Source organism: Erythrolamprus reginae, chromosome 11 (genome assembly GCF_031021105.1).
Source record: "Erythrolamprus reginae isolate rEryReg1 chromosome 11, rEryReg1.hap1, whole genome shotgun sequence".
NCBI classification, from domain to species: domain Eukaryota; kingdom Metazoa; phylum Chordata; class Lepidosauria; order Squamata; family Dipsadidae; genus Erythrolamprus; species Erythrolamprus reginae.
Window position 1 is genome coordinate 32645364 of NC_091960.1, and position 26090 is coordinate 32671453.

General features: G+C 40.1%; 1 protein-coding gene across 3 annotated transcripts in view; it reads right to left on the reverse strand.

The window, feature by feature from the left end:
* Positions 1-26090, reverse strand: part of UBXN11 (UBX domain protein 11) — a 55157-nt gene that overhangs the window by 26422 nt on the left and 2645 nt on the right. Inside the window, exons 2-9 of one of the 3 annotated variants that reach the window (XM_070764703.1) lie at positions 25166-25259; positions 23992-24029; positions 23243-23353; positions 22277-22377; positions 19745-19799; positions 17044-17126; positions 14451-14565; positions 10217-10434 (exon numbers count right to left, since the gene is read on the reverse strand). In XM_070764703.1, the coding sequence (XP_070620804.1) occupies positions 10217-10434; positions 14451-14565; positions 17044-17126; positions 19745-19799; positions 22277-22377; positions 23243-23353; positions 23992-24029; positions 25166-25230 (786 nt within the window). In that variant the 5' untranslated portion in view covers positions 25231-25259. Of the gene's footprint in view, positions 1-10216; positions 10435-14450; positions 14566-17043; positions 17127-19744; positions 19800-22276; positions 22378-23151; positions 23217-23242; positions 23354-23991; positions 24030-25165; positions 25260-26090 lie in introns of those variants that run through there. The other 2 variants (XM_070764704.1, XM_070764705.1) reach the window with 2 other exon arrangements.

Consider the following 26090-nt stretch of genomic DNA (forward strand, 5'->3'; position numbering starts at 1 on the left):
GGCCTGGGGGAGATGTCTCAATTCCCCCATGCCTGACGGCAGAGGTGGATTTTAAGGAGTTTACGAAAGGCAAGGAGGGTGGGGGCAATCCTAATCTCCGGGGGGAGCTGATTATGATAAGATTTGGAGGAGAATGAGCCAGGCCCATCATGGTACCCTGGGTTTGCTGATGCAGAGAGTGAGGGTTGAGAGAGAAATAGACCTGGATGAACCTGAAGGACCACCAGAGGTGGCAGATATGCCAACGACAGTAGAGTCTGACTTAGAGGAGGAGGAGGAAGATCTGGAACCATTGCTAGATGCCTACTTTAGAACAGTGTTTCCCAACCTTGGCAACTTGAAGTCCAGATATCTTCAGGTTGCCAAGGTTGGGAAACACTGCTTTAGAAGACTAAGAAAAAGACAAGAATACTTGTATGGAAAAAGGAAGCAATCTTAATTTGTTAAGGGCAGTGATGGCAAATCATTTTTTTCTTCAAGTGCCGAAAGAGCGGGTACTGTCAGCGAGTGCCCACACCCGTAATTCAATGCCTGGGGAGGGCGAAAACAGCCTCCCCCACTTCCCGGAGGCCCTCTGGAGGCCAGAAACGGCCTGTTTCCCAACTTCTGGTGGGCCCAGTAGGCTCGTGTTTTGCCCTCCCCAGGCTCCAAAGGCTTCCCTGGAGCTGAGCGGACGGTAAAACGCCCCCCCCCCCCCCAGAGGCTCTCTGGAAGCTAAAAATGGCCTTTCAGAGCCTCTGTGTGAGCCAAAAATCAGATGACCGACACACACATGCATGTTGGAATTGAGCTAAAGCAACAGCTCGTTTGCCAACAGATATGGCTCTGCGTGTCACCTGTGCCACCTGTACCACGCACATCACTGCTCTAGGGAATTGTTGACCCCTCCCCATAGGTAAAATGAGGACCCGGATTGTGGGCGGGCAATAGGCTGGCTCTGTTCAAAACTGCTATTGCTAACGTGTTGTAAGCCGCCCTGAGTCTAAGGATAAGGGTGGCATAAAAATCGAATGAATGAATGAATGAATGAATGAATGAATGAATGAATGAATGAATGAATGAATGAACGAATAAATAAATAAATAAATTTAAGGGTGGCTGATTGGAAATTCTGGATGGAGTTTCAACATTTTGTAATGGAGTCAGTTGACGTTTGGGGTTCCATCCAAGTTATGCTAGCCAACTATTAATTAATTAATTAATTAATTAATTAGATTTGTATGCCGCCCCTCTCCGTAGACTCGGGGCGGCTAACAACAATAATAAAAACAGCATATAACAAATCTAATATTTAAAATAACTTTTAAAACCCTTATTAAAAATCAAACAAGCACACACACAAACATACCATGTATAAATTGTATAGGCCTAGGGGGAAAGAGTATCTCAGTTCCCCCATGCCTGACGACAGAGGTGGGTTTTAAGGAGCTTACGAAAGGCGAGGAGGGTGGGGGCAATTCTGATCTCTGGGGGGAGCTGGTTCCAGAGGGCCGGTGCCACCACAGAGAAGGCTCTTCCCCTGGGTCCCGCCAATCGACATTGTTTTGTCGACAGGACCCGGAGAAGGCCAACTCTGTGGGACCTAACTGGTCGCTGGGATTCGTGCGGCAGAAGGCGGTCCCGGAGATATCTTTCTGGAGAGAATGTGAAAAATGACACCAAATTCTAGGATTTGCATGTGGTAAAGGCCCCAGACAGCTTGGTTATTGTGGATGGGGAACTGTAACAGGCTGAAAACATGAAGCAGCTGCTTCCAGATGTGCAATAAGTGACCTTGAGATGCTATGAGGCCAACACACATTTTCTTACGTTTGTCTCAAAAAGAAAGCCAATGGCGTTCAGAAAGACAGCACGGTTATTTTCACTTCCTCCAACTCCCTTTCAGAATGAGAATCAATGGGACACGTCTGTTGAAAGTTGAAAGGGGCAACAGACAAATGAGTAGTAGTACAACCTTGCTTTGTACCACTTCTCGTTTGACACTGTAAGTTTGCAGAAGCTTCCTGGGTACGTGGGCGGAGCCTAACACCACTGGCGCTACTGATTCTTTGAACCGGGAACAACCCACCGCTGCACCCACTCTCCACTCCATGTGATCAGCTGCAACAGGCCCTCAAAGCCATGTGGTCCTGTTAATCAATAAACCATCTTTCCTATCAATCTCCATGTTTCCAGTCTACGGAATGCAAATCCAATATTATTATTATTATTATTATTATTATTATTATTATTATTATTATTATTAATTGGATTTGTATGCCGCCCCTCTCCGCAGACTCGGGGCGGCTAACAACAGCAGTAAAACAGTACAACAAAATCCAATACTAAAAAAACAGTTAAAAACCCATTATATAAAAACCAGTCATACATACAAACATACCATGCATAAAATTGTAAAGGCCTAGGGGGAAAGTGTATCTTAGTTCCCCCATGCCTGGCGGCAGAGGTGGGTTTTTAACAGCTTATGAAAGGCAAGGAGGGTGGGGGCAATTCTAATATCTGGGGGGAGTTGGTTCCAGAGGGTCGGGGCAGCCACAGAGAAGGCTCTTCCTCTGGGTCCCGCCAAGCGACATTGTTTGGTTGATGGGACCTGGATAAGACCCACTCTGTGGGACCTAACTGGTCGCTGGGATTCGTGCGGCAGAAGGCGGTCCCTGAGATATTCTGGCCCGGTGCCATGAAGGGCTTTATAGGTCATAACCAACACTTTGAATTGTGACCGGAAACTGATCAGCAACCAATGCGGAGTGTTGGAGTAACATGGGCATATTTGGGGAAGCCCATGATAGCTCTCGCAGCTGCATTCTGCACGATCTGAAGTTTCCGAACACTTTTCAAAGGTAGCCCCATGTAGAGAGCGTTACAGTAGTCGAGCTTCGAGGTGATGAGGGCATGAGTGACTGTGAGCAGTGACTCCCGGTCCAAATAGGGTCGCAATAAATTATTATAATTATAATTAATTATTATTATTCCAGTGACTTTCTTCCCACTTCAGACTGAACCCCGATGGCTATTTCTTCCAACGATTTTATTCTGAAAAAAGCAAAAAGTTGTGAATTGATGCCAACGATGTCTTATTTTACTGCAACAGAGACAGAAGTCAATGCTTCTTCTTTTTAAAAATATCTTCCTCAATTCGCTTCCCCCTCTTCCTTCCCACTGCTTTTCTACTTACTTTTGTATTTTGTATCTTAGAATATTTTATAGCTCAATGTTAAAGGTTAAAACATTTTTTAAAAGACTTGTCAGTCCTGAAAAGATGACAAGCGCAGAGGACTTTAAAATAACCCTGCCTTGATTTTGTATGTTAGAAAATGGGGCAGGGAGAAACTGAGGAGCTATCAAGGTTCTGTTATTCTAGACAAAATGAAGAACAGTTGTGGAATCTCTGCAGGTCCTGTTTCTCCAGGGACTGACATCAATCTTGACAGCTTCTCACCATCAAAGCTGACACCAGTTAGAGCAGAGGTCTTCAAACTTGGCAACTTTAAGACTTGTGGACTTCAACTCCCAGAATTCTCCAGCCAGCATGGCTGGCTGGAGAATTCTGGGAGTTGAAGTCCACAAGTTTTAAAGCTGCCAAGTTTGAAGACCTCTGAGTTAGAGCATAGAACAACTCAAAAGAAGTATTTATTTTATTTATTCATTTGTCCAATACACAAGTACATAGGAAGAAAATAGACATGTGATAATATAAAAGAGGGTGAAAGTGAACTTAGAGGAGAGGATATATGAAAGGAAGACAATATATATGATAGGTGAAAGAAAGGAAAGACAATTGGACAGGGGACGAAAGGCACACCAGTGCACTTATGTACGCCCCTTACTGGCCTCTTAGGAACCTGGAGAGGTCAATCGTGGAGAGTCTAAGGGAGAAGTGTTGGGGGTTAGGGGTTGACACAATTGAGTCCGGTAATGATTTCCATGCTTCGATAACTCGATTGTTGAAATCATATTTTTTACAGTCAAGTTTGGCACGGTTTGTATTGAGTTTGAATTTGTTGCGTGCTCTTGTGTTGTTGTGGTTGAAGCTGAAGTAGTCATTGACTGGTAAGACATTGCAGCATATAATCTTGTGGGCAATACTCCAATCATGTTTTAGACGTAGTTCTAGGCTTTCTAGGCCTAGGATTGTAAGTTTATTTTCGTAGGGTATTCTGTTTCGAGTGGAGGAGTGAAGGGCTCTTCTGGTGAAATATCTTTGGACATTTTCAAGGGTGTTGATGTCTGAGATGTGGTATGGGTTCCAGACAGATGAGCAGTAGTCTAAGATGGGTCTGGCAAAAGTTTTGTAGGCTCTTGTGAGTAGAGTGGGATTGCCTGAGCAGAAGCAGCGTAGGAACAGGTTAACAACTCTAGAGGCTTTTTTGGCGATATTGTTGCAGTGGGCTTTAGCACTTAAGTAGTACAAGATCGGAAGAGAGGAAGAGATCTGACCCACCAAATTGCCAAGAGTTTATTTATTTATTTATTTAGTCCAACACACAATGAGGGTTTTAGTGGGTATATATCTATATACACATAGTAAAATACATGATGAAGGTTATAGAGGAGATACTCATAGTAAAATATATCTAAGAAAGAATAGAATAGAAGATATAGTAATAGAACATATCAATGAAAGAATAGAAGAAGAGATATAGGAATAGAAGAAAAGTAGAGGAGATATAGGAGAGCAATAGGACAGGGGACGGAAGGCACTCTAGTGCACTTGTACTCGCCCCTTACTGACCTCTTAGGAATCTGGAGAGGTCAACCGTAGATAATCTAAGGGTAAAGTGTTGGGGGTTTGGGGATGACACTATGGGGTCCGGTAATGAGTTTCACGCTTCGACAACTTGGTTACTGAAGTCATATTTTTTACAATCAAGTTTGGAGCGGTTAATGTTAAGCTTGAATCTGTTGTGTGCTCTTGTGTTGTTGTGGTTGAAGCTGAAGTAGTCGCCGAGAGGCAGGACGTTGCAGCATATGATCTTGTGGGCAATACTTAGATCTTGTTTAAGGTGTCTCAGTTCTAAACTTTCTAGGCCCAGGATTGAAAGTCTAGTCTCATAGGGTATTCTATTTCATAGAGTATTCTATTTGGAAACAATTACCATAATTCTCGGAGTATAAAAGGGGTTGAAAATATCGGCGCATCTTATATTCTGAATGTAGCATTTTCGAAGCTTTATTTCCCCAGCTCTAACCAGGTGCTAACGATCTTTCCGGCTCTTTCTGACTTGTAGGCTTGTTTTCATTGCTAATCACTCTGAAAAAAGCCTTTTTTCAGCCTTAACAAGATGCTAACAATCTTCCCGGCTTGCAGGATATTTTCACTGCTACTCCAAAGAAGTTTTTTTCCAGCCCTAAGTCTTTGCAGGCTCGTTTTTATTGCTACTCCCTCCAAAGATTTTTTTCACCTCTAACCAGGGGATAAAATAATGTGGTGAAGTTGACCAGACTAAGGACGCTAGCCAGATGAATACCTATCTTTACAACTATTTCCCTCCCCCCAAACTAAGATGCTTCTTATATTCCAGTGCGTCATATACTCCGAAAAATGTGCTAAATGGATAACATGTATATCAACATCGTGACAGTTTCCAATAATTTTCCTGGGATTTCACAAGCAGATATTTTGGCGTGCTTTGGGTTTCAATTAAGTGCAGAGAAGAGCAACTGATTAAGGGCCTGGAGGCTAAAACACATGAAGAACGGTTGCAGGAATTGTGTATCGCTAGTCTAATGAAAAGAAGGATTAAGGATGACATGATATTAGTGTTCGAATATTCCACCATCTGAGGGCAGGAAAAGAAGCAGTGATAAAAACTAATCAAGAAGAGAAGCAACCTAGAACTGTGGAGAAACTTCCTAATGGTTAGAGCAATCAACTAGTGAAATGGCTGGCCTTCAGAAGTTGTGGGTGCTCCATCACTAGAAGTTTTTAAGGAGAGACTGGCCAACCATTTGTCTGAAATAGTTTAGGGACCTCCAAGGTCCCTGTGCTGTTATTCTGTTCTGTTAATTTCTATATTTCTATATTAATTTCTATATTTCTATATTTCTAATTTCTACTGTTACCCAATCTGCTTGAGTTGGAATCCTTCTTCTTTCTTTTCTCTAACTGGACAGTGGCTAATTCTATATTCTTCTCAATAACTTCTCCATATCTATCTTCCCATTTCCCCTTTTGTGCTGCTATTTTAAATCTCCAGGGTTTCCTTTTTGTTTCATGTTTCCCTGCCAAGTTCCATATTCTCTTTTGTTTTCTCTTTCAAGCACGGTCATTTAGATCATCATCATCATTAACAATGATATTACAAAGCTCTTGTTTCTGCGAAACATAAAATTACATAACATGTACTATTTATGTTGGAAACGTCTTATTCCAAGCTGAACTTTATCTCCTATACCTTTCCTCTATTCCTATATCTCTTCTTCTATTCTTTCATTGATATATTCTATTCCTATATCTTCTTTTCTATTATTTCTTAGATATATTTTACTATGAGTATCTCCTCTATAACCTTCATCATGTATTTTACTATGTGTATATTGATATATACCCACTAAAACCCTCATTGTGTACTGGAAAAAATAAATAAACATGTATGCCTTTGCCCAACATGGAATAAGTGTAGTTTTGCATCAGTTTCACAACTCCATATTGCATCTTTGCGGCTTCGTATCTTCGTATCTTTTCAAATGCAAAAATCAAAGTGCCCGATGATCTACTAAAAGATATGATTCTTGCCATTCTCTGCCACACTATAAGGATGGGGAGGAGCTTGGTGGTGGGAGACGGATACTGCCACAAAAGGCTTATTTTGCACCTGTATTACCGTGTTTCCCGGAAAATGAACCCTTCCCCAAAAATAAGCCCTCCCCAAAAATATTTAAATGCATGCGCAGCTGGTCCCCACCATTTCCTCTGGTTAGGGTTAGAGAGACAAAGCAGGAAATCAAGTAAGATTTATTTATTCAATTTTTATTTTTAAGATAGGAGGAAGAGCCCTGTCTGGCTCCACAGCCCCAAAATAATAAGACCTCCTCAAAAATAAGGCCAAATAAGGGTTTCAAATATATATATACAAAAAAAGGAGCTGTGATGTTCCTTCAATACACCAGGGTGATTCAACACAAAAATATGTAACCTTTCCCTGGTGCAGAGCTGAAGGGATTGGATACTGTAGCCTAGAGGATAATTCTCTGCCTTACAAGGCAAAGGTTGCAGGTTCAAGTCCCAGTGGGTATGGCCAGCTGATGAGGCCAAAATAAGGCTGAAATAGATCTATCCTAGTCTCCCTTAATTTTCAAGTTCAGCAAAAAAAAAACATGTGACATATATGTAGATTGTTCTGAGTTCAGGGTTTGCCCCGTGTAATATTTTGCATGTCTATGCGACGTATTATCTACAGCAGCACGAAGCTTACAACTTCAGCCTGATGATGGTGAATGTGATTTCACCGAAACGTCGCATAGACACTCAAAATATTACAAGGGGCAAAACCCGAACTCAGAACAATCTACATATATATGACAGTGTCTTACTTTGGGGAAAACATGGTAGTAACTCTCAAATTCCAATAAAAGTGAATATTTCTTAAACCAAATCAAGAATTAAAAGACCAGGGTATAGTCATAGATTGGTGGCCATATTTACAAACACACTCAAGATGCAGAAAAGAAATGGAAGAATATATAGAATGCAAAGGATAACACAACTAGATGTAATGCTGATGGGGAATAAAGGAAAAATTATAACAAAAAATATATAGACACTTATTGGAAGTAGGAATGGAAGAGGAAATTGTGAAGGCTTCGATGATTGCTTAGGCACAAAATATAGGCTGCAATATAACTTTAGAGGAGTGGGAAAGAATATGGAATAAGAACTGTAAATTAACATTGTCGACTGCATTTAAAGAGAACTAATATAATATGCCTTATAGATGGTATTTAAGGTTGGTGAAATTTGCAAAAATGTATAATAATATAAAACCAGATTGATGGAAATGTAGCAAGAAAGAAAGGACTTTTTATCAAATATTGGACAAAATAAATAAATAAATAAAATAAAAATAAAATAAAATATATGATGGCAATGTACTAAGGTGAAGAAGTATTGGGAATAGATAAGGAGATGGCTATAAGAAATCATAGGAGAACAAATAGAATTTAAACCTGAACTATTTCTATTAGGAATCATTAACAAGATAAAGAAACAAATCCAGTACGAATAATAACTGCAGCAAGAATTGTATAAGCTCAATATCGGAAATTAGAAAATATACCAAGTGATGAAAGAATTATACATAAAATGCTTGAATGTGCAGAGATGTACAGGCTCGCTTTGGAAATGAAAGCCAAAAAGGAAACAGAATTTTATGAGGTGTGGCATAGGTGGTATAATTGGTTAGAGCAGAGAAATAAAGATGTATAGAAATAAATGTAAATAACTGTATGATACATATGACACAGTACTGTTTTTAAAAGTTTATTGATTTGTATATTGAAAAAGGAACAAATAAATTAAAAAAGAGAATAAATAATAATTTAATAATTTAATAATAATTTAATATTATTTATATTATAAATAAATAAATTTGTAAATATTATAATACATCTACATCTCCACCCCTTGTCCAGTCAGCGAAGCAGTGGAAGTGATGTGCCGGTGCCTGGAGGCTGTTGGGGTCTGGATGGGTGTCAACAGACTCAAACTCAACCCTGATAAGACAATTCTATCTGTCCGTCCATAACCCTGGGGGGGAATCATTGACCCCCTCAGAGAGGGTCCGCAACTTGGACGTCCTCCTCGATCCACAGCTCACATTAGAGCAACATCTTTCCCTCATCACCTCGAGGCTCGACTACTGTAATGCTCTCTACATGGGGCTACCTTTGAAAAGTGTTCGGAAACTTCAGCTCGTGCAGAATGCAGCTGCGAGGGGCAATCATGGTCTTTCCCAAATATGCCCATGTTACACCAACACTCCGCAGTCTGCATTGGTTGCCAATCAGTTTCCGGTCACAATTCAAAGTTTTGGTTATGACCTATAAAGCCCTTCATGGCACCGGACCAGATTATCTCAGGGACCGCCTTCTGCCGCACGAATCCCAGCGACCAGTTAGGTCCCACAGAGTGGGTCTTCTCCGGGTCCCATCAACTAAACTATGTCGTTTGGCAGGACCCAGAGGAAGAGCCTTCTCTGTGGCGGCCCCGACTCTCTGGAACCAGCTCCCCCCAGAGATTAGAATTGCCCCCACCCTCCTTGCCTTTCGTAAGCTTCTTAAAACCCACCTCTGCCGCCAGGCATGGGGGGACTGAGATACACTTTCCCCCTAGGCCTTTACAGTTTTATGCATGGAATGTTTGTATGTATGTTTGGTTTTATAATAAGGTTTTTTTTAGTTGTTTTAGTATTGGATTGTTACATGCTGTTTTTATTATTGTTGTTAGCCGCCCCGAGTCTACGGAGAGGGGCGGCATACAAATCCAATAAATAAATAGATAGATAGATAGATAGATAGATAGATAGATAGATAGATAGATAGATAGATAGATAGATAGTGAAACACAAGAACACAAGAACAAGGGGACACAATCTGAGGTTAGTTGGGGGAAAGATCAAAAGCAACATGAGAAAATATTATTTTACTGAAAGAGTAGTAGATCCTTGGAACAAACTTCCAGCAGACGTGGTAGATAAATCCACAGTAACTGAATTTAAACATGCCTGGGATAAACATATATCCATCCTAAGATAAAATACAGAAAATAGTATAAGGGCAGACTAGATGGACCATGGGGTCTTTTTCTGCCGTCAGACTTCTATGTTTCTATGTTTCTATGATAGATAGATAGATAGATAGATAGATAGATAGATAGATAGATAGATAGATAGATAGATAGATAGATAGATAAATAAATAAAAATAATAATAATAAATAAATAAATAAATAAATAAATAATATAAATAATACAAATAATACAAATAATATAAATAAATAATATAAATAAATAAATAATATAAATATAATTAATTAATTAAAAAAGATTTCTAGCTCAGAGTTGAAACGAGAGGTTCTTGGTGCTTAGATGTTTCCTTGCAAACATTTGATTACCTAAATTTCGTAACCTCCTCAGAGCTAATGCTGTCAGATAATCTCAGATAATCTCAGATAAGCTGCCAGTCAACAATTTTAGGTTTCTTCGAAGCTAGTTCCCTACCTGTGTGGAAGGAACTTCATATGACCGGAAAGGTCCCTTGAACATGACGATCCCATTCTGATAGAAGGTGATCGGAACTGAATCCAAGCGCTTCAAACGAGCTCCACCTGTGGTGTGTTTGACTTGGGACACGCCCTCTCCAGCCAACATATTCAAATCTTTCAGGTTCTTGAAAATCAAATCAAAGTCGATTGGGGCTTCGGAAACGATGGCTTCGCCTGCATGAAAGGAGAAAAGACGTGTGGGAAGGCAAGGATCAGGCATCTTCCAGCCCGTGATATTTAGTTCTGAATTTTAGCGCAAGTTTAGTTTATTGGAACTGCATCTTGGCTAAAGCAAAACCAACATTCCAATGCAACCTTCCCAAATACCCTATGAGACTAGACTTTCAATCCTGGGCCTAGAAAGCCTAGAACTAAGATGCCTTAAACAAGATCTAAGTATTGCCCACAAGATCATATGCTGCAACGTCCTGCCTGTCGGTGACTACTTCAGCTTCAACCACAACAACACAAGAGCACACAACAGATTTAAACTTAATATTAACCGCTCCAAACTTGACTGTAAAAAAAATATTACTTCAGTAACCGAGTTGTCGAAGCGTGGAACTCATTACCGGACTCCATAGTGTCATCCCCAAACCCCCAACACTTTACCCTTAGATTATCTACGGTTGACCTATCCAGATTCCTAAGAGGTCAGTAAGGGGCGAGTACAAGTGCACTAGAGTGCCTTCCGTCCCCTGTCCTATTGCTCTCCTATATCTCCTATACCTTTCTTCTATTCCTATATCTCTTCTTCTATTCTTTCATTGATATGTTCTATTCCTATATCTTCTTTTCTATTCTTTCTTAGATATATTTTACTATGAGTATCTTCATCATGTATTTTACTATGTGCATATAGATATATACCCACTAAAACCCTCATTGTGTATTGGACTTTTATATCCTTTCTTTATATATAATAACTCATGTCTATCCTCTTCAATATGTATTGTGCATTGGACAAAATAAATAAATAAATAAATAAATACCAAATGGGATATCCTCCAGATGCTCTCTTGACAGGAATTCTGGGAACTGTAGTCTAAATACACTTGAGGGGCACTAGTTTGATGGAAGGTGGCAAACAAATGGAATATTATCGCTCCGAGTCCTCGGAGAGGGGCGGCATACAAATCTAATAAATATTATTTTACTGAAAGATGTTCTGCTAAGCTCTCTGGTAGGAGCCTCCCGAAAATACAAAATTTCAGACACACACACGTTTGAAAACTCAAAACAATATTCTTTATCACAAAATCCAAAATAAACTAAGCACTCTTTTTGTATTGCAACGAGCACTCGTCCCAAAACAACCGGGTAGCCTGTACAATTTCCCTTAAGCAGTCATTAAGTACTTAGCTAGCAGCTGTGAAGAAACTTCACACCCCTTCTTCCAATGAAGTGAGACACACACACACACACACACGTTGCTCTGCTTTGGTTTCAAAGGCATGAAAAATCAACAAAGTCCAGAAAACAGCAACACACGATTCCTGAAGAACTGCGATCAGATACTCTTCCACAATGGCCAAACCCACATGCTGCTATTTATAGCAGCAGCCCTAATTACTGGAGCCCCACCCAAACACAGGTGGCCTCTCTTATCTCTTGTAATATGTCCTTACTTGGTCTCTTCTATGCATAATTCAGCGCTTGCATGGGTCCAAGGCTTCTTCATCCGAATCAATGGAAGATAAGGGAGATTGACTGCCTGGGCTGTGTGCCAAGCCCCCCTCTTCCAAGTCACTCCCACCTTCTTCTTTGTCTGGGGAAACTAAACTCTGAACTGACTCTGTCGGCAATAACACAGACCTATGTCATGTTGAAGTTTCCTCTGCATCTACCTCCACATTCCCTGGGGCAGGAGCTGGGCCAGAGCCAACCACAACTTCTTCTTCTTATTATTATTATTATTATTATTATTATTATTATTATTATTATTATTATCTGCATTTCTATAACAAAGGCATTGCTTTATTTGATAAATTTCTCATCTTGTGCTACAGGTAGAGTGATCCCCTGGGACAGATACATGGCAGAGTCTAAAACAGAGGTCTTCAAACTTGGCAACTTTAAGACTTGTGGACTTCAATTCCCAGAATTCTCCAGCAAGCTATGCTGTAAAAACTAAGATATGTTTGTAACTTTTAAAAATATATTTTAAATCACTACAGTAATTCGCACTGCAAAACCTCCTCCAAAAGATCTGCAATATAATTAAAAGTACATAATTAAAATACTCACAGTATAAATTGAATTATAAACAACAACAAAATAAAATATTTAATCTTCAGGAATCAGCGGAAGAATTTCCAAACTCATGTGAATAGAAAAATGAGTGGCCAATTATGGTTTTCTAGTGTACAAAATAAATCAGCTTTGACAGGAACAGTCAATAATTTTTTTCTTTCAAGACCTATCTGAATGTCTTGCTATTTGTTGTTGTTGTTGTTGTTGTTGTTATTATTATTATTATTATTTATTAGATTTGTATGCCGCCCCTCTCCGTAGACTTGTGGCGGCTCACAACAATAACAAAAACAATATAAGAATAAATCTAATAATTTAAAAAACACTAAAAACACCATTATTAAAAGCAAGCATACACACAAACATACCATGTATAAACTGTATAGGCCCGGGGGAGATGTCTCAGTTCCCCCATGCCTGACGGCAGAGATGGGTCTTAAGAACTTTACAAAAGGCAAGGAGGGTGGGGGCAGTTCTAATCTCCGGGGAGAGCTGGTTCCAGAGGGTCGGGGCCGCCACAGAGAAGGCTCTTCTCCTGGGTCCTGCCAAACGACATTGTTTAGTTGACGGGACCTGGAGAAGGCCAACTCTGTGGGACATAACCGGTCGCTGGGATTCGTGCGGCAGAAGGTGGTCCCGGAGATATTCTGGTCCGATGCCATGAAGGGCTTTATAGGTCATAACCAACACTTTGAATTGTGACCGGAAATTGTTCGGCAACCAATGCAGACTGTGGAGTGTTGGTGTAACATGGGCATATTTAGGGAAGCCCATGATTGCTCTCGCAGCATTCTGCACAATCTAACTATAAGCAGGATTGCTTTTCAAAAAGCAATTAGACATTCTTCTTTTTTTTTTCCCTTGAAGACAAGAACTAAAGGAGCTTCTTGGATGAGAAGCAAAATGTCTTGAAGAGAAAAAACACCCAAGAATGCCTTTTGAAAACATATTTGGGACAAACACAAGCTGGATAATTGAGAATCTCTATAGACATATTGTTGTGGTTAGCTCTGGCCCTGCTCCTGCCCCAAGGATTGTGGATGTGGGGGAGACACCCACATGCTGCAGGCCTGTTTTGCCCCTGGTGGAATCTGCTGATGAAGGCTCCTCTGACCAAGAAGACATGAGTGACAGGGAGGAGGAGAGTGTGGCAGACAGCTCAGAAGGAGATCAATTCTCTAGCTCCTCCTTGGATTCAGAACAAGAGTTAATGATACAGCCACGCATGCGGAGAGCAATGCATAGGCAACAACAACTGAGAGATTATTATCAAAGAAAATGAGGCCACCTGTGGTTGGGTGGGGCTGTGGTCATTAGTGAGGCTGCTATAAATAGCAGCCTGTGGGTTTCGCCATTGTGGAGGATTATCTGATTGTGGTGTTTCGTGACTGCTTTACTGACTTTGACCTTTTGTGTGCTGATTTTTCCCCGCTTTGAAACTAAAGCAGAGCAAAGTGTGTTTCACTTTGTGAAAGAAGAAGGGCTGTGAATTGCCTCACAGCTGCAAGCGAAGTATCACAGGACTGATAAGGGACTTGTACAAATGACCAGTTTGTTTGGAGACCAGTGCTCTTTGCTATACCAAAAGAGGGCTTAGTTTAAGTGAATTTTCATTATAAACAACACTGTTTTGAATTTTCAAACGTTTTTTGTATCTGAAATTTGTACCTGTGAATTTTTGGGAGGATTCTACCAGAGAGCCCGACAGAACACATATCAGCAGGATGATATAATGAGCATTGATGGGGAGAAGATATCAAAATGCATAGCTACTCTGTGAAATTTTGCAAAGAAAAAAAGACTGTTTCCTCTTTCAAGAAACTGACAACACGCCTTTCATTGTTCATAAACCCAATCGACAAAGGGGAGAAGAAGATATTAAAATAAAAGATGAAAAGATGGAGCATATTTTCATTCAGTCATTTCTCCCAGCTAACCTGGTTTCCAAAAAGTCCTTGAGGGCAGACTCTCTTCTTCCTCTTGGGATTCCACATCTCTCAAAGAATCTGGATCTTCCCCGACCCAGATCAATCCATAGTCATTCAGAAACCGCTTTAGGAGAGAGGGAATAGAACATTCAGAGGACAAGAAATCTGATGGTATTTATTAAACAGTCACTCGCGCCCTCATCACCTCGAGGTTCGACTACTGCACCGCTCTCTACATGGGGCCATAGTTCCCTCTAAGCTGAGCAGTGAGCAATCGCTCACTTAAAAATCATCATCAACTCAGAGTTTTCCAAACCTGCCCAGAAGCCGAGAGGGAAAGAGTGAGAGGGAAGGAGAGAGAGAGGAAGAGAGAGAAACAGATAGAAAAAAGAGAGGAAGGAAAAGAGAAAGAAAAAGAATGGGAGTAAGGAAGAGAGAAAGAAAATCAAAATCTAGTTTGAAACTAGCTCAACTATTTAAGTGGCATTTTGATATTGATAGAGTTGCCCTATTATGAGCTCACTGTTATAGACACACAGTACAGTATTTTATTTTGAAATTCTCTGAGGCAAAACAGGGTGGGTTTTTTGTTTGTTTGGTTGTTTGTTTATTTATTTATTTATTTATTATTTCTGTGCCGCCCAGTCCCAAAGGGACTGCCGCTCAGACACTATACTTTTCCGCCCACCCCCCAAAAAAATTAGAGGGAACACTGCATGGGGCTACCTTTGAAAAGTGTTCGGAAACTTCAGATCGTGCAGAATGCGGCCGCGAGAGCCATCGTGGGGCTCCCTAGATTCGCCCATGTTTCCTCAACACTCCATGGCTTGCATTGGCTGCCGATCAGTTTCCGGTCACAATTCAAAGTGTTGGTCATGACCTTTAAAGCCCTACATGGCATTGGACCAGACTACCTCCAGAACCGCCTGCTACTGCACGAATCCCAGCGACTGATAAGGTCCCACAGAGTTGGCCTTCTCCGGGTCCTGTCGACTAAACAATGTTGTTCGGCGGGCCCCAGGGGAAGAGCCTTCTCTATGGTGGCCCCGGCCCTCTGGAACCAACTCCCCCCGGAGATTAGAATTGCCCCCACCCTCCCTGTCTTTCGTAAACTACTCAAGACTCATTTATACCGCCAGACATGGGGGAGTTGAGATATTCCTTCCCCCTAGGCCATTACAAGTTATGCATGGTATGTCTGTGTGTATTTTTGGTTTTATAATAAGGGTTTTTAGTTGTTTTATTATTGGATTGTCACATGCTGTTTTTATCACTGTTGTTAGCCGCCCCGAGTCTACGGAGAGGGGCGGCATACGAATCCAATAAATTATTATTATTATTATTAATTATTAATTGGTGCATTAATCTTTGTCTCTCCAAATGACTAAATATGTACATTCCAAAATGGAATAGGAAAATTACAATTGTTAACATTTGAAATTACTGGTTTTCCTGCAAGTCAACTAAGGCCATGTTTAACTAGGGAATTTTAATACATTTTAAAATATTTTTGGGGGGGGAAGGAAGTCCTGACACGAAGCCACTCTGGCAGATTCACAGTCCCTCCGCCCCTTCTTAATAGCAACAGAGAAAGGCATTAAGAAGGAGTGTCAAACTCAAGGTCTGCAGGCCAGATCCAGCTCTTGGGGTGCTTAGAACTTGGAAACAGCGAAGGATCAGTCTGTGGTGCCTCTGTTAGAGGGTTGCAGGAGGCTGCCGCAGCCGAAAACAAAGCTTAGGAGCTCGTTTTCCCTGGTAGAGTATTTGGGCCACCACAGGTACTCCTGACATGAGTGATGTTGAGCTGGCCACACCCACTTTGGCAATGCCCCTCCCCCAGGCCAAGCACAACCCTGATACAGCCCTCAATGAAATCAAATTTGGCATAAAGGCAGTAATGGGTTGCTACCCCCACCCAGGGGGGTCATACTTGATTACTGAATGCTTAACAGGTTTTTTTAATTGTCCTTCCTTCTCTAATACCTTAGCATGATCCTTAATTTCTTTTAAAATAGGAAATCATTAAATAGTATACCCATAAACTGCTTTAATCATGATCTAGAACTGACCTTTTATAGCAATTAAAGAAAATTGAGCTATTTGCCTAATCTGTTATCATACTGAACCTTGTGAGTTCAGTACATAACCTTAAAATGTTACTGTGCTCCTCAACCAATAACGCTGTCTGTCGTTTGTCCTTTTTGTGACTTAATCAACTGAAAAAGTGTCCAAGCATCTAATTGAACTTTTATCTTGGTCGGTAAGCCATTCCTATCCAGTCACATGACCTTTAAGGCACTCCCGGTCACATGATTGTCAAATCACTCCCACCTGGTCACATGTCCAGCAAGCCACTCCTACCCATCACATGACCATCAAGCCACCCCCACAGTGTGGCAATAAAAAATTTGGCAGCCCATCACTGCATAAAGGGTGGTATTTGTGTGTGTCCTCTCTTTTTTCCACTACTCTTTGCATTAGACATGCTGCAGTTTTCCATATCAACAACTGTCCGTTTTCCTTGAGTTCATGAAAAAGTCAGATTCCTAGAGGAAAAAGGATTTTATTTAAAAAATAAATAAATTTCCATTATTAAGCTAACCTCCATCTCCCAAACTTGACGTTGCAGCTGAAGGCATAATATTTCCAGTTCCTCAACTCGGGTTGCCCCTGATGGTTCTTTTTCTATAGAGAAGCAAAAAGAAAGAAAGAAAGAATTTGGAATTCCTTTTTCTTTTTTTCTTTTAAATATCAAACTATACCAAAGTAAAAAAAATCAATAAATGTGTTGATTCGGAACAGAAAATAAGACAAATTTACTTTGGGATATACAGTAATCCCTCGTTTTTCACAGGGGATGCGTTCCAAGACCACCCGTGAAAAACAAATTTCTGTGAAGTAGAGGAAAGATATTTTTTAATGTATTTAACGAGTATTTGGACTTTTAAAACCCACCCTTTGCATTAAACAGTAATTCTATAATTAGTGATGGGCGAACCCAACGGTGTTCGGGTTCGGCAAATTCGGCCGAACTTTACGCAAAATTCGGCCGAACCCGAACGGTGAATCTCACCAAAAGATTCCAGGGGCGGAGCTTTGACATCACGTATACCGGCAGATTGCTAAGGACGCCAAGGTGATCACTTCCTGGATTCCATGGAATCCAGGAAGTGATCACCTTGGCGTCCTTAGCAACCTGCCGGTGAGGTCAAAGCTCCGAACGCCGAACACAAAGTTTCAAAAAATTTCAGGTTCATGTCCGGTATACCGAACACCGCAAAATTCGGTAAGGACTCGAATTGTGTGGGTTCGGTTCGCCCATCACTATCTATAATGTTTCTCAGCTGGACCTACATGTGATATCCTACCAGTTTCTTTAATAGAGTACAGTAGCACTGTAGAATAATTTTATGGATTTTTAATGGATTTAAAATTTTCAATGGATTTAATGGATTTAAAATTTTCAATGGATTTAATGGATTTAAGCCCCCTTTGAAAACCCGTGAAGTAGGGAATCCATAAAATATGAACCGCAAATAGAGAGGGGTTACTGTATATCCTTCATATTATTTTTCCACATTTCATCAGTTTCAGATCTTAGTAGTCTACAAAGTCTTAAGATCCATCTCTTTATTAATGCTAAGGTTGAAATATGGACCCTTGCTTTGCATTTACCATCTTTACCAAGACATTGTCACAGGGGTGGATTCTAACTTACCTTGTTGCCGGTTCGCTTCCTCCTCTGCCCTGTGGCTATGCCACGCTGGTCTGCACGCATGGACAGTGCTAAAAACTCAGCTGGTGTGTATGTGCAGAAGCAAAAACCAGAAAAAGTAGCCCCCCCAAAAAAGATGGATGCGTCTATGAACTGGCACTGACAGAACCAGCTCTGTGACGTCGCCACCTGTTTGCTACCGGTTCTATAGAACCGTTGTAAACTGGGAGGAACCCACCCCTGCATTTTTATTTTATTTATTTATTTATTTTGTCCAATACACAATAATACACAATGAAGGTTATAGAGGATATAGTAGAGAAGAAATACGAGATATAGGAGAGACTATAGGACAGGGGACGGAAGGCACTCTAGTGCGCTTATGCACGCCCCTTACTGTTGCAGTATAGCATAAATGTTAGAATAGGAATATATCATATTATATATATCTGGACCTCTAGCATAAAAATGCTCTGCTTACCCTGATTCTATTATAGCCAGGATAGGAAGGTACTAACTTGCTTAAGCCTGCACTTCTGGTGAATTTGCAACAGGAAGACAACTGACCATAAAAGGGTTCAATAAACATATCACTGATAAACAAATATAGATCACTCCAAACAGGACGTTATACGATCAAAGGGGGAAATTTATATTGCCTGAAGCAAAACAGGACGAGACTGTGATAAAGGAGATTGGTTGTGATAAGGCAGAAGGCTTCAGAGAAATTAGGTGTGAGAAACATTTGCTCAAAGGAAATGTTTCAAGGAAATTGGTTTGTGATATCTGGGGAAAGGAAGGACTCAAAGATATGTCATGTTTGAAGTTATGTTATTTGATGTTTGTGTATCACTTGACAGGTACGTGTAATTATCCCTATCTGCTTATGCTCCCAAATAAAAAGAGGTACACAGCTCCATACTGTGTCACATCACCCAGAGAGAAAATGGGTCCAAGTCTTCTTTCTAGGATTCGCGTTCGTGAGTGACCCCCCTTGGCTGGGTTGCTCTTAGCACCTCTGAAGACATTGTCTTGATCAGGGACTTTGCAGCACCTCAGGTGGTGGAGAATGTGACCTCTTAGGAATCTGGAGAGGTCAACCGTGGATAGTCTAAGGGTAAAATGTTGGGGGTTAGGGGATGATACTACAGAATCCGGTAATGAGTTCCACACTTCGACAGCCTGATTACTAAAGTCATATTTTTTACAGTCATGTTTGGAGCGGTTAATATTAAGCTTGGATCGGTTGTGTGCTCTTGTGTTGTTGTGGTTGAAGCTGAAGTAGTCTTTGACAGGCAGGACATTGCAGCATATGATCTTGTGGGCAATACTTAGATCATGCTTAAGGCGTCGTAGTTCTAAGCTTTCAAGACCCAGGATTGTAAGTCTAGTTTCGTAGAGTATTCTGTTTCGAGTGGAGGAATGAAGGGCTCTTCTGGTGAAGTATCTTTGGACATTTTCAAGGGTATTAATGTCTGAGATGCGATATGGGTTCCAAACAGATGAGCTGTATTTGAGGATGGGTCTGCTCCCTGTTCCCTGCTGTTGAGGACTAACTAAAAGGCAAGGAAAGTTAATGTGACGTTACCTGTTCTCTTCTGAAGGGTTTTCACCAGCTCCTCAAGTTCTCTGATCCTCTTGTTCTGCCAACCCAAAAGCAAGTTGCTTTTTGTATTAATGCAAACCCAACTTGATCATTATAGACATAAAGGTAAAGGTTTCCCTTGCAGGTGTGTGCTAGTTATTCACGACTCTAGGGGGCAGTGTTCATCTCTGTTTCAAAGCCAGAATGCAGGCGCTGTCCGAAGACGTCTCCATGGTCATGTGATCAGCATGGCTAAATGCCAAAGGCACACGGAACGCTATTACCTTCCCACCAAAGGGGGTCCTTATTTAACGACTTGCATTTTCTACGTGCTTTCGAACTGTTAGTTTGGCGGAAGCTGCGGCAAGTAACAGGAACTCAGTCAGTTACGTGGCGCTAAGGATTTGAACCGCTGAATTGCCAGCTTTCTGATCGACAAGCTCAGTTTCTTAGCCACTGAGCCACCGCATCTCTAATTTATTTATTTAGTCTATTTATATGCCGCTCAATCCAAAGCTGACTCGGAGTTTTCTTTCTTTCTTTCTTTCTTTCTTTCTTTCTTTCTTTCTTTCTCTTTATTCATTCATTCATTCATTCATTCATTTATTAGATTTGTACGCTGCCCCTCTCCGAAGACTCGGGGCAGCTAACAACAATAAAAAAGACAATGTAAACAAATCTAATATTAAAAATAATCTTAAAAACCCCAATTTAAAAAACCAATCATACATACAAGCATACCATGTATAAATTCTATAAGCCTAGGGGGAAGGGAAAAATTTCAATTCCCCCATGCCTGACGACAGAGGTGGTTTTTAAGGAGCTTGCAAAAGGCAAGGAGGGTGGGGGCAACTCTGATATCTGGGGGGAGCTGGTTCCAGAGGGTCGGGGCCGCCACAGAGAAGGCTTTTATCCTGGGTACCACCAAACGACATTGTTTAGTCGATGGGACCCGGAGAAGGCCAACTCTGTGGGACCTAACCCTCTAGACATAGAGCCAGACAATTATGGATTATAGACATAGAGCCAGACAATTTTCTGAAACTTGGAAAGCACATTAATCCCCTACCTATTTGCAATTGGTAGTATTCACGCTTCATTATCTGCATTGGAAAAATTCTACCACCCTTGACTATTTCTATTGCCCCCTGACAGTGCAAAGGATCAGGACCCACACATTAAGTTGCCAACCTTTCATCCCCGTTGCAACCAAATCGCCAAGTTCAGAGCTCAAAGCAACAGTATAACTACCAACCTGAGCTACTAATATTCAAAGACATTTCAGATTTATTCAAGCCTACACGTAAGAATCAGATCAACTAATGACCCCTACTAAATTGGTGCTCAATAAGGGTCAAAGGAATTCAAGGGGGAGGGGAGCAGGACTTGGAATGTTTTTGGACACACAAGAATTCTAAGGTAATGATATATTTAACTCCACCCGCTAATCCTGTCTGTTCTTCTACAGTCAACTTTTGGCTTTACAGTCAACACCAGGTATGGTGTATCATGGTAGTGTGACTGATTCACAATGTTTTTTGCCGGTTTATGGCAAAAACTGCCCATTCAAAGAATGGGTTTGGTTAACAACTGTGTCACTTGTTTAACAACTGCCCTGCTCACTTAACCACCTCCATATTTGTTTAACTACTACTGCGAAAAAAATCAAATATTTACTTCTGGTTATGTGGTACTTCAACTTATAACCATATCAACATAAAACCAAATTTCTGGTCCCAATTGCAGTCATAAGTCAAGGAATTATCTGTACCTCTTTACAAGTACATCTATTCAGCTTTTAAAACTGCAATCTTCCCCAAGTGTCTTGTCAAAGGAAACATGTCTGAGTATTAACTCCAAACATACCAATCTAATAGCAACTATAGAGTAATGCCCTTTTACCATACCAGGGTTTTTTATTGTATCTTTTAAATTTCTTTGCATATCTTGTGCCAAATTCCCTACATTTATTATCCTCTGGTCTCTTATTTTGATCTTATAATATTTTATGTTATTTATTTTATTACTTGTATTTGTATGCCGCCCCTCTCAAGTAACAAATATTACATAGAAACATAGAAGATTGACGGCAGAAAAAGACCACATGGTCCATCTCGTCTGCCCTTATACTATTTCCTGTATTTTATCTTAGGATGGATCTATGTTTATCCCAAGCATGTTTAAATTCAGTTACTGTGGATTTACCAACCACGTCTGCTGGAAGTTTGTTCCAAGGATCTACTACTCTTTCAGTAAAATAATATTTTCTCATGTTGCTTTTGATCTTTCCCCCAACTAACCTCAGATTGTGTCCCATTGTTCTTGTGTTTACTTTCCTATTAAAAACACTGCCCTCGTTTTATACTATTTTTATTGTAATCATGACTCTACTTAATTTTTCTGCTTATCTTTAATGAGATATCTACTACAAGCTGGCCTAAAAAAATAGCATAAAAATTAAAAATAACAAAATCTTCAAGAGTTTCCAGTCTGAACTGTTACAAAGGGAAACTCCTGCATTGGTTGTGTTGTCACCTTCTCTTGGATGGCTTGTACTTGGCTTTTGACTTTCTGCTCCAAAAACGCGATCTTCTGCATCATGGAAGTCATCAACTCCATATCAGTCGGAGCATTCCCTGAAGACATAAAATATGAGGACAACTGGGTGAACCTTCGTGCTAGCAATCGGTTTAAAGGCACTTTGTATAGTTAAAAAAATGGGGCATACTTCCCGAAGATTTGCTATGTTGCCTACATTGGCTCTTTATCTATAGCGGTACAGTGTTCCCTCGATTTTCGCGGGTTCAAACTTCGCGGATAACCATGGTTTTTCAAAAAATATTAATTAAAAAATACTTCACGGGTTTTTTTCTATACCACAGTTTTTCCTGCCCGATGACGTCATACATCATCGCTAAACTAATAATTTTTGCAAATAAATAACAAAAAAAAAATTATTGTTAATAAATAATTATGTTTATAAATATCAGGATCACTAAGTGTCTTATTCAATGGTGAGTACCAGTAATAATAGTGAGTAAATGGTTGTTAAGGGAATGGGAAATGGTAATTTAGAGGTTTAAAGTGTTAAGGGAAGGCTTGTGAATAGCCAAAAATGGTGTATTTACTTCCGCATCTCTACTTTGCGGAAATTCAACTTTCGCGGGCGGTCTCAGAACATATCCTCCGCAAAAATCGAGGGAACACTGTATCTCATGAGAAGAAGCTATCTGATTTCAGGGAGAGGGGCTTTATTGGTTTCGTTCTATACCCCAAATTTAGGTTTCTTGAAATCCAAATTCTGGGCCAAATCTATAAGGAACCACAAAGTATTCTTAGCACAGGAACATGGGTCTCATTAAGTCTGAGTCAGCTTTTTAAACTGTACAATGAATTATGATTAAACTTACTCTTACTCATTCCAAAGTGAGACTGTGTGGCTAATGTAAATGCTTAGCATTACCCAGTACATAATTCTATGTCCAATTCTTTGACTCCTACCAAGAATGGTTGATTGTGGTGTAGCTCCATTTGAGCAAGAAGGCAAATTAATTTGTACTGGGATTTGAGCTCCTGGCCCTAGAATTTCATCCATCATAGCAGCTTCATCTTCTGTGAATCAAAGGAATTACACTATTATCAAGAGCAAACCTATGATGTTCTCTTTATTCTGCTTGTTGAGAGAGAGAGAGAGAGCAAGCCTCACACTCTTCCAGCACTGATGATGCTATCTAGTTGGGTAATGAAACATCTGCAAGAAAACAACCAAGGACTCGATAGTTTAGAAAGAAATATCCATTGTCACATGGTATCAATTCTATCATTTTCCCATATGCACCAATATAACAAAGTGAAAGACTGATTCAAAGCAGTTATTTTCTCCAGGATAACTGTGCAATACATTAAAACAGCATTATTTAATTGAATCCACCATCTTTTGCTAATATGGCTGTAAAAATCAATCTGATCAAATCAATTGGCTAGATCAAGCAGATCTTTCTGAGTTCCATATTTCCTATATATGCCTCAAAGGTTATTTTCAGAGCATTTTGTGGTTTAATTGTTTGCTAGTAGATTTTTAAAATCTTTATGGAAATATATAACATTAACAACATGGTATTTAAACCCAAGCATTTTTAATGAATATCTGGGATGTGAAAATATTCCTATGGACCATTAAAGTATAAGAAAAACTTACAATGTTTACAACTAGCATTTAAAATAAAAGGTGTAAAGCTTTGTTAACTTACCATTCTGGATATTGATCGGGAGTGGTCCTGACTTTTTCCTAAAATCCAGAAACAAATGGGAGAAACAATTTTTAAAAAATAAAGATGAAAAATCATTCAAATTATGATGTCACTGTATCATGTCTGCAATCACATTTGCAAGGTTCCCGTACAAATTATTCTGTGGAACGTTTTAGTTCTTCTATTATTATTATTATTATTATTATTATTATTATTATTATTATTTAGATTTGTATGCCGCCCATCTCCATAGTGCATAACTCAAACAAGAACTCAGGATTTCCTGTATGAATACATAACATCATGATAGGAAGTAATAAAAATCTATAAAAGGCCATGGCTAATAGTTTCAAACTGTAGTAAAACTGAATGGAACTAAGTGTATTAGAAACATTTAAACTCTCCTATGTAATGTTCCCACTATTGGAAGAAACTTAAGGGCCATTTTAGTCATTCAAAAGAGGACTGTCCACCTATCTATCTATCTATCTATCTATTGGATTTGTATGCCGCCCCTCTCCGGAGACTCGGGGCGGCTAACAGCAACAATAAAACAGTGTACAATAGTAATTCAATACTAAAAATGATTAAAAACCCATTAATATAAAAACCAAACATACATACAGTACATACATACATACCATGCATAGAATTGTAAAGGCCTAGGGGGAAAAAGTATCTTAATTCCCCCATGCCTGACGGTAGAGGTGGGTTTTAAGTAGCTTACAAAAGGCAAGGAGGGTGGGGGCAATTCTAATCTCTGGGGGTAGTTGGTTCCAGAGGGCCGGGGCCGCCACAGAGAAGGCTCTTCCCCTGGGTCCCGCCAAATGACATTGTTTAGTTGACGGGACCTGGAGAAGATCCACTCTGTGGGACCTAACTGGTCGCTGGGATTCGTGCAGCAGAAGGCGGTCCCTGAGATAATCTGGTCCAGTGCCATGAAGGGCTTTATAGGTCATAACCAACACTTTGAATTGTGACCGGAAATTTATCGGCAACCAATGCAGACTGCGGAGTGTTGGTGTAACATGGGCATATTTGGGAAAGCCCAAGATTGCTCTCGCAGCTGCATTCTGCACGATCTGAAGTTTATTGTGATATTTCCAAAGCCAAAATATGGGATTTTTTTTCTAGTACAGATTTAGATGATTTCCTCCAATAAACCCACACTTACTCTGTTGGCTGCAACTGGAGTGGCATTCTGCGAATCTTGCTGAGAGAAGCAAAGGGAGTTGACATTTTTGGTTCCTTGATCACAGTTTTAATTCCTAGGTGGAGAAAAGAGGTAAAAAATGCTTTACGTTTGGAGACTATCTTTACTGCATTTGCTCAAAATAGCAAAAAAAATATCCTCAGGTGAACTACATCATGATTATAACACATCAATACAAAAGAGTTAACAGTAGTGCTGGACAATCCATGAAGTATAATTGTCTCTACAGAAGATAAACATGACAAAAAGGACATTGATAAACTACAGCAAGTTCAAAGGAGAGTTACAAGGATGGTGAATGGTCTGGAAACCACGTCCTATGAGAAACGGTTAAAGGATCTAGGGATGTTTAGTCTGCAAAGGAGGAGACTGAGTGGAGACTTGATAGCTGTCTACAAATTTATTTATTTATTTATTTATTTATTTATTTATTTATTTATTTACTTACTTACTTACTTACTTACTTACTTATTCCAATACATAATACACATTGAAGAGAATAGATATGTAATAATATAAGTAAAGAATAGAAGAAAAGATATAAAAGTATAGGTGAACATATTTGAAAGGAAGAAAAGATAAATGAGATAAGGAGAGACAATTGGACAGGGGACGGAAGGCACACTGGTGCACTTATGCACGTCCCTTACTGACCTCTAGGGAACCTGGAGAGGTCAATCGTGGATAGTCTAAGGGAAAAATGTTGGGGGTTAGGGGTTGACACTACTGAGTCAGGTAATGAGTTCCACGCTTCGACAACTCGGTTGCTGAAGTCATATTTTTTACAGTCAAGTTTGGAGCGGTTAATATTAAGTTTGAATCTGTTGCGTGCTCTTGTGTTGTTGCGGTTGAAGCTGAAGTAGTCATTGACAGGTAGAACGTTGCA